General features: G+C 38.6%; 1 protein-coding gene across 3 annotated transcripts; it reads right to left on the bottom strand.

The window, feature by feature from the left end:
• Nucleotides 1–26: 26 nt before the first annotated feature.
• Nucleotides 27–14,529, bottom strand: LOC100540591 (N-acetylneuraminate 9-O-acetyltransferase). 3 transcript variants are annotated; one of them, XM_010712557.3, is made up of 11 exons: nt 14,389–14,529; nt 9,897–9,993; nt 9,235–9,355; nt 7,775–7,819; nt 6,611–6,673; nt 5,981–6,025; nt 5,426–5,549; nt 3,588–3,802; nt 2,361–2,786; nt 1,874–1,963; nt 27–1,437 (listed from the first exon to the last, which is right to left on the bottom strand). In XM_010712557.3, the coding sequence occupies exons 2-11, from the start codon at nt 9,917–9,919 to the stop codon at nt 1,264–1,266; spliced, it is 1,326 nt and encodes a 441-aa protein (XP_010710859.3). In that variant the 5' UTR covers nt 9,920–9,993; nt 14,389–14,529; the 3' UTR covers nt 27–1,263. The 3 variants fall into 3 exon arrangements, with proteins under 3 accessions (XP_010710859.3, XP_031409747.1, XP_031409748.1); XM_031553888.1 differs by lacking the exons at nt 27–1,437; nt 1,874–1,963 and having other exon boundaries at nt 1,985–2,786; nt 14,389–14,474; XM_031553887.1 differs by lacking the exons at nt 9,235–9,355; nt 9,897–9,993; nt 14,389–14,529 and having other exon boundaries at nt 6,611–6,723; nt 7,775–7,794.
• Nucleotides 14,530–14,537: the final 8 nt, after the last annotated feature.

The following is a 14,537-nucleotide window of genomic DNA, read 5'->3' as shown; positions in this document are numbered from 1 at the left end:
CCTACTTCAGTAGCAACAAACGAAAATAGGGTACAACAGAGCTGCTCCCAGCCTGGGGACTGAGTGAGCATCCCATCTGCTGTCGTCTCTAACATAGCGTCTTTGAGGGGAAAACAACAGAAAAACAACCCTACAAAATAAACCAAAAAGCCCCCTGAGAATTAATGTAAGCATTTGGAGAGTGTTTGCTTCTTCACCATTTTGCCATTGGATCTACAAATTTTTGAACCCTCAAGTGAAAAGGCTTCAGGAAAATAAGACATTCTAAAACAAAAGATAAGTCGATTCCTCTCTCTTCTCCCAAGGAAGCAGCTACACCTGATGTGTTGGTGAAATTTTCATTATTTCTAAACAAAAGTGTTAGAGGAGTGTGATATTCTACACACCAAGTGGTTAAACAAGCTGCTGCCACGCAGAACTCTGCCCTGACTGAAGAAAAATTCAGCTTAGATTCTGCAATGTGCAAAAATCAATATGGAGCGTGTGAGGATGCTTTGCTAAGTTCTGAAAGAAGCAGCAAATCCTACAGTGATGCCTCTTGTTCATGTATTAGTAATCTACTTCAGTACAAAACAGTTGGATGCTTAATGAAATAACAATGTGGAAAGTTTCTTCAACAGATCCAAAACATCACTCATCTGAAGGAAAGAAAAAGAAAAATACTGCAAGTGTTTTGGGACACTATTAAAGGTCCCAACAAACCAAAGAGTTTTCATTTCCTCACCAATAAGGAAAAGACTCAAAGTGCATGCAAAAATTAAAAGCTTTTACTTGGAAATGACTTTAAATCAGACACAAGACAGCATTTGTTTCATCAACTGAAAGACTTGCAGTGCTGGGAGCAAGCAAACCCGTGTGCTGAATAACTCACTCAACAATTACCTTTATTCACAGAGGAAGACAAATAAAGAAAGTCTGTCCACAAATGCCTCTTGAATTCACAAAATATTTATCAACTCATATAAAAAACAAAGTCTTACAGAAATACCAGGATCATTATGTATTTACATACGTAGATATTCACACATACATCACAATGGAAATTCCATTGCTATACATTACGAAATATTTAATAATGATTTCTTTTTTTAAGGCCTACAAACATTTTTTACATTGATGACAGCATTGCATATGCAAAATAATAACAAATAAACACTAAATGTGTTGGATTGCACAGAAACAATATTCACCTTGGTTCTGAAAAGTCTGGTTAAGTAACCTAACATCACACTACTTAGGGAGTATGGATGTGTTGTAGATATTCTACTTCCTGAAAAATAAGTTCTTTATAGAAACAATAAGTAAATCTATCCTTACCTGACACACTCTGTACACACCGAAGTCCCCTTTTATCCAAAAATATGAGAAGTGCCCATAACCTGTTTGGAACAGATATGCAGCCACCAGAACTCGAATGTGCATGTACACAGGCAAAAACTGTGGGGAAAAATAATGTACCTTTTATAAATTACCACATAAATGCTTCTGGTTTTCCTTTTTTGGTTTTTCTGCATTGCACTAAATCAGGTGTAGCAAGGAAAAGAAACATGCTGCATTTCTTGTTTCTTACTAAGCTCTTTTGTTGCCCCCATCTCTCCCATGTTATTACAAGAACTGTATTCAGACACTTGTCTTGCTGACAAGTAAAATAACATGGTCTTCTGCATCAAGAAATCAAGTACATTTTGTATTTGGTTGAGTCATGCATAACATGCTCTTATCAGGAAAACTGAATAATACCCTAATTCTGCAAACATCATTTCTAAAACTACCAGAACAATAGTATGAATTACTCAATCTATTCAATTCTATTACATATTTGTGCTTTCTGCCCAATTTACGTTCCCCCAAAGAAACCTTGAAATTCACTTACAGTGCTTGCTCCAGAGATATGATAAATCAAAATAACAAGCTGCATCCAGCCCTTCCATTCATCAGTCTGTTCTCTGTTTAACACTTTAGTCTAGTGCAAAACAAAACAAGAGTGTTGCTATTCCAAAAAGTACAACGAACATCTACAAAACGAGGAGAAAAAGTTCAAAACAATAAACCACTTTATGGGCAAATAGGTCTAAACTGTAAAAGTCCTCTTGCAAACAGACATGTTAATGTGATCTACACTCTCACATACCTGAGCTACACTTGCTTAAAGTTTGGCAAAGGCCAAACACACCCATACCCACACGCTTTTAAGAAAATTCTACATCTAATTCCATGCAAACGCTGCATTGCTTGTAAATGTATTTTCTGCAGATGAGTTATACTGACATGAAAAAGTTTACTTCCAATAATCAGCAATCTAAAATTTACACTCCAACTGTCAAACTACATTACAAATAAGATGTCAACTTGATCATTACCTCTTTTGTATTTTCGGTATAAAATACCCCCAAAACCAAGATATAGACGATCGGTATGAAGAAAGATGAGTGTGTATAAAATTTATTTTCCTTCATGAAAAGATTTGCTCTGTCACATAGATAAAAATAGGTCATGATTAGACCAAGTTTGCAGAAACAGTGTAACAGCATCTCTAAAGTAGAAACATTAGGAGTACTGATGGTAGGTTTCTTCTCCTCTCCAATTTCCAAATCAGTGCATGATTTGTTCTTTCGATAATTATTCCGATGAATTAAACTGATAACAAAATATCCAACAATGGACAAAGTAAAGAAACAGAAAGCTAATTTCTGTATCAGAGTGAGAGGAGGCTGAGGCTGGCAGCAGGAGCCGTCAATGGGCTTCATTATCTTATTGCAGTAGACATTCATAAGAATCATTGCATTCTGTCAAAGAAATAGACAGTTCTCCAATTAATCTCTAAATATTGTCATCACATAAAATTTTCTTTAACTAGATCATGCATTGACAGAAAAACTATGAACTTCCCCCTTATCATACAGGAAAAATTTCATAGGAACCCCCATAATCCTCGTTGCATTCGGCATGGGAATCAAAACACCTCTTCCAAAGACTAAAACCTTTAGCTTCCTGAGGTAAGCAGAATGACGTAAGCCTAATTCTTACAACAGAAGGGTTTTCTCTATTGGCTCTAAAAGGAGCTATAACTATATAGACTATACATAAAATATAGCTCACAAAATCAGTGTCCTCAAGGGGCAGGGTAATGAAAATGTCTACGTGACAATGAGACTAAAACCTTGGTGAGATGGTATTTAGCTCATGCAATATTCAAAAGCAACTGAAACCTGCAAAGGAGCAGAAGTAACGCTGACACAGCAGGAGAGTTCAGTCACAGAGAGGGCACACTGATTACATTCAGAGAGGCTCATGACATGCATATGTATTATCTTTAAGCTACGAATGCAAGAATTAAAAAGTCACTGGCACTCCACACAATGGAGAAAATCTATACTGTGTGTTTTCTCATCTGTTTCATACTCTTGGATAAACAGAAATAAGCAAAACTGCCTGACATTCTACCTACTGGAACCTTCTGAGCAAAACCTCCTGAAGGACAGGAAGGTTCTCACTACATTCATATTGTCTGCTGTCTCAAAATATTCTCTTAAATTCTGTTTTACTATTATTACTTTTTAATGTCGACCAGTGCTAAAAATACTTACTGTATCCCTGCTTGATTCAGGCAGATGCAAGCCATCTGAAGACTTCATAATAGTTTCTTGTGCTATCAGTTTTGATACACTGAACACTTTAACTTTGGCTTTTGAATTTCGGGAGCTGCTGTTCAAAATACGGACAGCTGCTTCATTATAAGCATTTATTTTCTCATTAGTGATCATTTTCCGACTCTCACTCAGCATATCTTCATTAACAGGATCTGAATTTGAAAGGATAAAAAATGGGTACATGAAGAGTCCACATGACAAATACTTTTGGTTAGCTCAGATTGCATAGGTTCCTTTCATTCTGGTATTTGAAGTTGTTTAATGACATAGCAAAACCAGTGAGGAATCAGTGTCCATTACTGCAACCAGAGTTGTTTATAAGGGAATACTCTTAACGTTATTCCCTAGTTACGCACGTGTCCTAATAGATCAAAAAGCTTTGGCCAGACACGAATGCTTTTGTGCTCCATGTGGAGCACAGTGCTGGAGTAGAGCTGCTTATGCCTTCTAACAGAAATGGAGTGCCCCAAGTAAAGGTTCCAAACACAAGATGATAGAAGACAGGCAGAACAGATACACTGGGGAAAAGAATAATCTCAAAACTCTAGTTGCTGCAGATGAAACCAATTTCTCACTTCTCTAAGCCACATTCCACAAGCATTTTCCACTTGTTCCTGCTGATTTCAATTTAACTGATGTTAGAATCTTAGTTTTTCAGCAGGTTGGAGCAGTACTTAGCTGTCTGCAGGCTACATGGATTACTTGGAACATAACGCTAAGCTACACAGGATTGCAGAAAAAAATCACCAAACCACAAAGAAAAGCTGCTGATGTTCATAACTGGTAAAACACACCAAAAGCTTTGAGGTTATCTACTCAAGCTGCCTCATGACTATTTTGGATAATCCAAGTCCGTACCAACTTGTGTGTACAGACCATACATATACTATGCTCTGTGTACAGTTTCTGCTCTTATTTGTTCCATTACGACTATAAAGAGCTCAGAGATTACTTAAATGGACTGGATCTTTATCAACGGAATGTTGGAGCGTGTCTGACAGTTAATTACTTTTGTAATAGACAAATTTAGTCTTGAAAGTAATGTGAAAAGATGAATCTGTTGATCCAGGTTAATCTCTAGAACCATCTTTGACAGGAACTTACATACGGCTTTAAGGATACAGCTGAGCATATTGCTATCAGGGTTCAAAACCTGCTTATCTTTCTCACGGAGATGACAACCATCTGAAACATAAAACACAAGTCTACCTATCAGCTCACTGTTCAGCATCAAAGACAGATCTGAGTTTTGTTGAAGAAAAGCTAAAGAAGGTTGGTGCCATGACAGAAACCTCGCAGACTCATTCTGAGCCATGATTTCTGGCTCCTGATCTTAACTCACCAACGCTTAGCATACAGATGCAAGTTGGTCTTCAGAGAACTCAATTCTCAACACTCTCCAGAGTAATTCTAGATATGCACAAGCTGCGTTTGTAGAACCTCTTCCATTATTTATGTAATCTGAAAACTTAGTGGAACACAAACACAGGAAGACAGAATAGAAAATAGTATCCTGAGTCTGAGAGAGAATGACTGAGAGATAGGAGCTCGGGAGGCAAAAAAAAATTCCCAAGAGAGAATGAAAATCTCCATCACTACTAGCAGCTAGTTAGGAGCCAGCTAGTTACAACTGCTCAAAAAGCTGCACTGCAATTCAGCCAACATATGTACTCAGTAAATCAGCAGTACACACTAAGTTCTTCATAACCTATGAGAGACTGGTTCAACTGACAGTGACAATATGAATTCTTGTTACTTACTGTTCATTACTTTACCTTGTAAAATCCAGTAAACATCACTACTTTTTGCTAATTTTTCCAAAAGAGGTGCAATTGAAGTGATATTGATTTTATATTGTGTGAGGGCTTCATTGCTGCCATTGTGAATCTTGATTGACCACTAGAGAATAAAATAAAAAGATTCAGAACCTGTATGACTCCCAGTAGCTAAATCTACACAGCTAAAATACCTGCAGTACTTTTACATACATTTTAAGAAGTATGTTTCATTCAGTAGGAGCAGAGACATTCTAGCCTCAATCAGATTCCTAAAGCCTAATGAATTTATGTGGATCTCCTATAATGGCAGAACACCTGAATTGTCTCTGAACTAAACTGCTTTTAAACCAAGTAGTGTGTATCATGCAGCTGTAACAAAATATACCTGATGCTTAAGAATTAACTACTTGCTATAAGCAGGAATTTCACAGAGAGAATATTTTTATTATAAACTGAGATTAACAGTTTATCTCGTAACCAACTTGAAAGAATAAAAATTACCCTACTAGAACTTCCTCCTTTACTTACATGCCACATACATGCATAACTTACCGTGGCAGCTCCTGCTACAATTATATGAGGTTTTGTCACAGAACCCTATGAGACAAAGTAGAAAGAAATTAGTTTTAAAATATTCAGAAATCATAGTTATCATTTGATGTACTAATCAAGTTAACTAAGACTTCCATTTGAAATAACAGTTGCTCAAAATTGTCCATCATTTAGTGGTTACATAACAACAGACTGCAGATATATCACAAATATCAATTTTCATGTCATAGAATCTGCAAGAATGAAAGCAGATAAGCACTTACAATCACTGTCAATTTAGCTTGTAAAGAGAACTTAACGTTGCCAAATCAGATGAAAAAGTCTTTCAGTTTCTACTGGGATGAATCAACCTGCTCCTAGAAAGCAGGTGTTTGGTTTTGTTTTTTTTCTCCTGGTGAGGCCTTTTTTGGCCCAAGTAAAGGCATCCTTGGCAGACAGTAGATGCTAGTAAGTATATATTCACACACACACTCCCTTTCACTATTTCGATGCCAGATTTCAGACCTCTGCTACATAACTGACTGCATACAGTGCAATATGCTGCAGTTGCTAACCTTTTTGTATTTATAGCCATATTTATGAAAGGAAGAAGTCAGAATATTTTCCTAAAATAAACAGTTTAAGACTAACCTCAGTCCAAGATTTGATACGCTGCCTCATAGAGCCATTAACTTCTGGATACCACAGGAAATCCTTTAAAAGAAATGTAGATTTAATCTGTAAGCACTAAGACGAGCAGTAGACTAGCAAAACAAAACAAAACAAAACAAACAAAGAAAACTAATTAGCATTAGCCCAAGTGTAAAAGAAAACCACGTAAGCCCAAATGAGATTTCCTTCACAGCAAGTCTGATAAGTCTGACATTGCAGTATGGTAGGAAGACCAAACCAAACCCACAAGTTCTCCCCATTAAAATAACAATAACATGTAGTTCAAGAGTCAAGATTTCATCAAGAAACTAACTTTTTAGACTGTGCCAAATGGGATGTCCTCAGGTTTCCCTTCCATGCTATCATGGCTAAAACCAAACTCACATCTTATAACTTGTATATACTGACTTCATTTTTTTCTCAGTTCCCAATTTTTAACAACGGATTTTTTTAAAATCCAAAACTTTAGAGACTAATGTGACTGAAAGCTTGGAATTTTAGTTTTCAAACAAAAAGAAATCCCAACATTTTACATTACCACTTTGTAAATTGTTACCTGCTTAACAGTGTCATGGATGCTAAACGCATCATCTACTACATTTTTTATTTTACATGTCAAGAGCAGCGCCCAACATTCAGCTAGAAAACAATCCACATGTTGGCTAATGCTATTATATCTCCCAGATAAACTCAGACTACCTACTACCCAGTTATTCTGCAGAAGTATCAGAAGGATTGCAAATACACATTAAAGTGAAATTGCAAGGATTACATATGCAAAAATTACTGTAAGGAAACTTCATAATGCAGAAATACTTCCAGCAGTAGGGAGATCTCTTTCACTACTACAGATCTAAAGATTTTGCAGTTCTCTTGGATAATGAAGTACATGGAACGATAGAATCTGTGAGAGTACTCAAAGCTGAAGTCTCTCAAAGTATCTGATACATAATATAATGCATTGAATATACATTCTTATGTAATTTGTTCAAGATTTATAAAGAATGTTGATGCTCTGAAACTACTTTTCACTTTTCAGCACGTGCAGAAGTCTGAAAAAAATCAAACTGACTGCAGTTTGGATTACACTGTGTGAAATTAGATACAAATTATCTTACAATTTAATGCCAGATAAAAACTTACCACTTTAATTGAAGCAGATTTATCTTCAAAAGGGATATTTCCATGCTGCCAAAACAAACAAACCAATAAAAGCAAAGTAAGATAACTTCCAGAAGAAAAAATTGCTATGCTAACTCACTCTTACCCTAAGGTTTACCTTTAGAACTTTCTTGTATAAAAAAGTCAGTATTCCAATGCAAAATGTTTATATTGTTTTCTTGATAAAACAAACTACTCTCACAGACGGTTATTTTTCCTGGTAGAATTACATCTGAAATGCTTTCTGTTCACTCTGTTAGAAAGGTCTCATTAAATATTCTCCTAAGTTTTCCCTCCCCAAATGAGAAACCTTTAGATTTTTTTCCCTCCTTTCTTCCACTTCCTTCCCCATAGCCTTCCTGTTCATTCACCTATCTTCTTTGCACAGACCAAATGAAACAGCTTTAATTAAAGATTTCAAGAAAGGAAGAAACAAAGCCTGGAAGGTATCATTACATTTCTGAGTGAGATTGTGAGAAACTAGAAAGAAAGCAGCCAGAAATCCTTAAGAGCATTTCCAATCCTTTAAACACTAAGACAATGTTAGTTTTGATCCTAATAAAAAGTATATTTATCTTTGATGAACAGATCTGGATTTCATAAATACTTGACAGAAGATACCTCTCAGCTTAAAATTAGTTATAGCACCCTGTCATCTCACTGCTCAATTTAGTCTCGCCTTTAGGAAGCAAATGTGATACAACTAGGAAAAAAAAGAAAGTTACTCCATCAATTAAATGCCTTGTTTTGACAAGTCTAAGTGACTGCATCCTTTCTGTCAGACAAACTGCTAGCTTGCACTTTTAAACCACAGAAGTACTTATGATGGATCTCATTTGCAGTTGGAAGTGAAGTGTGTCTTTTCCCTCACATACATACATACACCCATGAAGAGTCAGACCTAAGAAGTGTCACATAATAAAGTAAATTGATGGTCTACATCTAATTCCTTTCTTACTGCTTCCATCCAGTAGGCTGCAGTTTACATTCTTCACCTTACAAAAATCTACGTTTCAGCAACAATCAAAAGCATGGTGAGATCAGAAGCCAGTTTTAGTTACACCTTCAGACTCAAGTTAAACCGGGAAACCTGTCATTGGCCAAGGTTTTTTAGGAACAGGTTAGGTCAGCAATCTAACTGACATAGAAGATACCAAATTGCAGAGCATGAATGGAACAACTGTTCCCTCAACAAGAAGCAAGTATGAAACCTAAGAAGCCATGGGAGAAGTCAGCTGCATTTGTTTATTCAGACTGCTGGGAGCTTTCTCTCAGGCTTCCTAGTTCATTTATCAAACTCTCATTACCTTGGTCTAATCTTGCTATTCCTTTTTGTGCTTCTTCTTCCTAGCCCAGCAAGCAGTGCAAAATGACTTCAGAGAAGAGTTATGAAGTAAATTGGAAAAGAAGGAAACAGAAATCATCAAAATACACCATCTCACCTTATTTCCTTCTTCCTTGACTTGAGGATTTATGATTTTTATAAATGAATAGAACAGCTGTCGAATTCTAGAATCTCCTAAGAACACAATATGTTTGTCTATGAGGCAACTTTTTGCTTCACTGAAAAACAAAACAGCAACACTCGTTTTACAGGAAATTTATGATATATTAGAGAAAAGTCTTTAGTGAAATCTATAGATCAATATAGGTAATTGTATGTATTATATCCAGTGCTAAGTAACAGTAAATCTTTTCAGTGTTGAAATAATTAGAAGTTTAGCATAATTTGCATATAAATGAAAGTCAACTCTTCAGCTAATACTGTTACTGGAATGATAAAGTAGGCTTTCCTATTCCACAGTGCTACAAAGAAAGCAGTTTCCAAACTACCTGGTAGCTCCTTGTGACAAGCACCAGTACTGCTACCACATTTATTTGTATTTTAATACAGAGACAGAAATGTGGTAGATGCTACAGTTACATGGAAAATGTTAAGGAAAAAAAAAAATCTCCTGATAGATGTTGCATATATTTCAAGCCTAGGAGAACAGACCACAAAGAACAAAAAAAAAAAAAAAAAAAAAGATGAGACTGCAATTTCAGCAGCAGACAACAATTAATCTTCTTTCCCAGAAGAAGAACAAAAGAAGGGTTTCCTTACCTGTTTTTATACTTGTGCATCATACAACTATGAGGCTGCCACACTTTTTCTCCAAGAAATCTCCCACTGGACAGAAGATACTCACACGTATCACCATCTTTAAAACAGTAAAATTACGATTAGAAATCAGACACATGGAAATTATTTTCAAAGGTCCACTGCTGTTAAAAAAATGAATCTGATAACATTTCACAGCATTGTAGGGGTTGGAAGGGACCTTTAGAGATCACTGAGTCCAACCCCCCTGCAAAGCAGTCTCTTTACAGCAGGCTGTACAAGTAGATGTCCAGATGGGTCTTGAATATCTCCAGAGAAGGAGACTCCACAAGTTCCCTTGGACAGCCTGTTCCAGTGCTCTGTCTCCCTGACTGATAAGAAGTTCCTTTGCATATTGGTGCAGAACTCCCTATGCTCCAGTTTACGGCTGTTTCCCCTTGTCCTGCCCCCAAAGACCACTGAAAATATGTTGGCCATGTCCCTTTGACTCCCACACGTAAGGTATTTACAAACATTAATAAGATTTCCTCTCAGTCTTCTTTTCTCAAGGCTGAACAGACCCAGTTCACTCAGCCTTTCCTCACAGGGGAGATGCTTCAGGCCCTTTATCATTTTTGTGGCCCTCTGCTGCACTCTCTCCAGGAGATCTCTGTCTTTTTTGTACCGGGGAGCCCAGAACTGGATACAGTACTCCAGGTGAGGCCTGACCAGGGCAGAATAGAGGGGAGGATCACCTCTCCTGACCTGCTGGCCACGTTCCTTAACGCACCCCAGGATTCCATTTGGCATTCTTGGCCACCAGGGCACGCTGCTGGCTCACAGCCAACCTGTCGTCCACCAGGACCCACAGATCCTTCTCCACAGAGCATTTGTGACACAAAAGAATCAAAGCAAACAACAGCATTAACCAAATTTAACTTAACCGTAAAAACATTTTGCATAGGTGTTTACAAATTGTCACGTCACTTACTACACTGTACTTTTCAGCAACATGTTCACAAAACATTAGGGATCTTGTTTCTGCTGTTGGAAAGTTGTGACCTAGAATAGTATATCCACAAGAAGATATTGATCTGCTGTGCTATTTACTATCCAAGAACAAACTAAAAGAATTAAACAATGTACATGGAATTACCAGACACTGCTTCTTGTATAGAATATGAAGCTCAAAATGGGATTTGTGAAAAAATCTTTTTCCATTTCCCTGTTTAAGATGCTGCTGTCACCTTGGAACAGCTGACATTACATGCTGGGTTAATGGACAGAATAATAAATGTTTACTTGAGATTTTACTGATGATTCTGAATTGCACCTACCATTTTCCAGTCCATTAGTTTTACATTAATTAAAATTAATCACTTTGCAAGTGGTGATGTTTCAGGTCACTTTTTCAATTCATATAAATAAAATATCTGATGTGGAATCAGTGACTGATCTTCCAGCAAACACATCTGCTTCTGCTGCCAGAAACTCAGTGCAGCTCCATACTGTGCTGGCAAAGAGCTGCCTGCCAACATTTTTGTCACAGCTGGCAAACAAACAAGAAAATGGTAGTGAATGAAACGGTGAGTACCTGCACTGGTGTGTGCAGAAACCATGTGCCACAAACCCTAGCTAGTGCCTGCTATCGAACTTGGAGTTCAGTAAATCAGCCATGATCTGCTCTTTTCCTCCAGAGAAACCTGCACTAATTTTAGAGAAGGGGCATTTTCTATCAGCTTCCTTTCTGAGCTGCTAGAAGCCACACACGACGAGACAGGCAGGAGTTCTATTTCATTATTAAGAAGCAATCTAAAGCCTTATCTCAATCTGTGGATCGGGCAGGACAACAGAGAGTGCTTGGTGTGGTGATGTCTGAGGATGGTCAGAAGGGAACTGACACAGTGCTGCTGACCCTGCTCCAGCTCACAGTCCTCAGAGTGACAGCCCAGTATCTTGGACCCTGAAGTTTTGAATTGAATTATTTTCTACAGCATGCAAAAAAGTACTGCACAAGGCACGAATCCACCCATGCTTCCTGGTGAAAATAGTCCAGTAAAAGTATATTAAGATTAATCTCCCATGAGCTGTTCTCACAGGTGTGCTGAGGAGGACGGAAACGTGGGAGATGGCAACGCTGACACTTCCAGTGCTCCTGCAGGAGTAACTGCAGAGTGAAGGAGGCAGTGCTGCAGGCTTGGCTTCTCAGCATCATGTCACCAAATGACCTCCTCTTCCCTCAACAGTATTATTGTTCTTTATCTCAGTTACTGAAGGTAGAAGGCAATTCCCTTTTGAAGTATCCAGTAAGGGACTTAATAGCCAGCCAACATATATCTCTTACCACAACAGGGCAAATCAGCATTAACAAACACAGGGATGATGGAAATACATCTGTATTTCCTACACAGAACTGGGACTGCAGATCTTTCCAGATAACTCTTCCATTAACACTGGTGACAATCATTTGTGAGCTAATCCCAAGCTGCCTGATACTTCAGAGTCCACCCAGAAAATAAAAAGGGTCTTATCCATGAAGCTGGGAAAATATTATTAATAAAATAAAAACAAAATGCGTGTTTAAAGTTGACAGCCAAAGCTCTGAATTAACTCTTACCCCAGAACTCCAGCACACTCTTACTTAGGATTCACCAAGAACATGTCAGATACAGAAGTGCAGACAATGCAGCTCGTGTTTCTTGGAGCAGAACATAAAATTATCTTGGAGAAGGAAGAACTGGCAGCTGAAGACATTATCTGTCCTTCCCTTCCTCCCAGAAACTCCTCCTACTTATTTCCATGAAAATCAGAATGGGAATGTAGAACAGACTGCATCCCACCTGTTACTCCTCGGCTCGTTTATTCAGCCAAATCCAACAATGGTAACAGAATCAATTATTATAATTTGCAACTTAGGCTCCCCATTCCTTCATTTCAAAAAGCAATTGTAATAACCAGGCTCCTTTCCTTTCCTGGAACTTCAACTACTTAGCGCTGCTATTGCATCACGACTACTAAAATAAAAGCTGAAACAACCTGAGGAATTATAACAGTCCTGAAAAGAGAGTCCTGATAAACATCTCTGAGTCATAGCTCCGAATTGAGGTTGCTTCTCCAGGAGCAACACACACAATGCTTCTAGCATGCATGATAAGCTCTGGGTCAGGCAGATTTTGATGCATGAAAAAAAGATGCGTTTAAAATTTAAATAAATTCCTACTTCTGCCATAAAAAATTTCTGCCATGTTTACTAATCATCCCATGGCAACTCAGGAATTCCCTCGAATTCACCACTAACCTCCCAAGCAAACCCTTGAACTCCCACAGCTCTCACCGACACTGCTGCTTTGGGCCATGAGAACCTCACTTCTACCAATGACAGCAGGTTTGCAGACCACACCCAATCTATGCTCTTCCCTCTACAATCCCTGTGTGAGGATTTTATGGCTAAGAGGGAGTCACGAGCATCACTGACAATAAGCAAGACACAACTCAGATTCACCTTTGCAATATCACAGTAAAATCTTCTGTTTTTCCTTAGTTTGCTGAATGCCAGATGTTTAAGTTCACTGAACAGCTGCAAAATGGTCTCTCAGCAACGTCTGCTTTTGCCTATTCCTAAAACCTTTCTGTCTGCTATAAACACTCCATCTTTCTTTTCCAAACCATTTGTGTGTTTTGAATGCTACCTGCTCAAAGAAGACCAAGCTGGATAGAGCTTCGATTTTCTGAGAAATCCTCAACCTAAAGTGGATCAAAGAAACCAAAAGCTTTAGGTGAAAGATCTTCATGAAAATCTATACTGACTCAATCAACTTCTACAAAGGCCTGTAGACTCCTACCTTTATGTGATCTGTGACTCAACAGCCCCAACAGCTCTCTGATCGTGCATCCTATTTATGCACAGAATGCCTTCTTGCTCATTTGCTGTATATGGAAGTCCCTGTTTTCTCAGGCCAGCCTTGCAATCACTCTCTTAAAAAAAACATCACATTTTCCAGCCTCCTTCCATCTAGTTTTGAGATGGATTCCAGCCTCTGGTTGCAGAGCACAACAAGCTCAGTTACTTCATATCTGAGCTCCTCTAGCAGTCAGTAAACACCTCAATGCCTCACAACTTACTGCTCTTCAGTCTGTTAGATTTACTGACGTGTCAGCTGGAGGGTGAATCTGTAAAGGCTCCCTATTCCCTTCCACATTTCCACAATAGAGTGCTTCATCCCCATCGTCCTGGAGCGCAGGTCACGAGCCTCAGTGCACAACGGCACCACTTGTCCAGCAATACGCAGCCTTTGGATCAACTTCATGGTTTACACACAAAAACACGCTCCATGCTCAAAAGCGAAGCAGAAGGCTTTCCTTCTGTGGCTATCGCTGCTGTTTACAGGGCAACACCGTGCTCGTCCACCAACCACACATAAAAAACAAGCAGCTGCTCATTTTGCTGCACCCACCCAAGGGACTGAATTTTGAGCCAGCAGTTGAACAGAGGGTAAAAAAATAAGAAAAAGTATACCAAAGCCTTCCTCCAATTCAGACAGCAATGGCGGTGTCGGCCAGGTGCCGGCTGCCAACCCTCGCGCGACCCGCGCAGCTTCACGCCGTCCCGCACAGCGGCTCGCACACACGCGAACAGGGCCCCGCGCTTCCGCCCGCTCGGACAGC

The sequence above is a fragment of the Meleagris gallopavo genome, chromosome 6, assembly GCF_000146605.3.
Source record: "Meleagris gallopavo isolate NT-WF06-2002-E0010 breed Aviagen turkey brand Nicholas breeding stock chromosome 6, Turkey_5.1, whole genome shotgun sequence".
NCBI lineage: Eukaryota > Metazoa > Chordata > Aves > Galliformes > Phasianidae > Meleagris > Meleagris gallopavo.
This window is presented reverse-complemented; position numbering and strand designations above follow the sequence as displayed.

Bases quoted from the DNA above. Each gene is read 5' to 3' on its own strand.
- LOC100540591 (XM_010712557.3), bottom strand. From the start codon at position 9,919: ATGATGCACAAGTATAAAAACAG. The intron at 9,356-9,896 runs GTAAGGAAACCC...TTTGTTTTTCAG, and splicing joins ATGCACAAGTATAAAAACAG to TGAAGCAAAAAGTTGCCTCA. The intron at 6,674-7,774 runs GTAAGTTTTTAT...TTTCTTTTAAAG, and splicing joins AATCTGCTTCAATTAAAGTG to GATTTCCTGTGGTATCCAGA.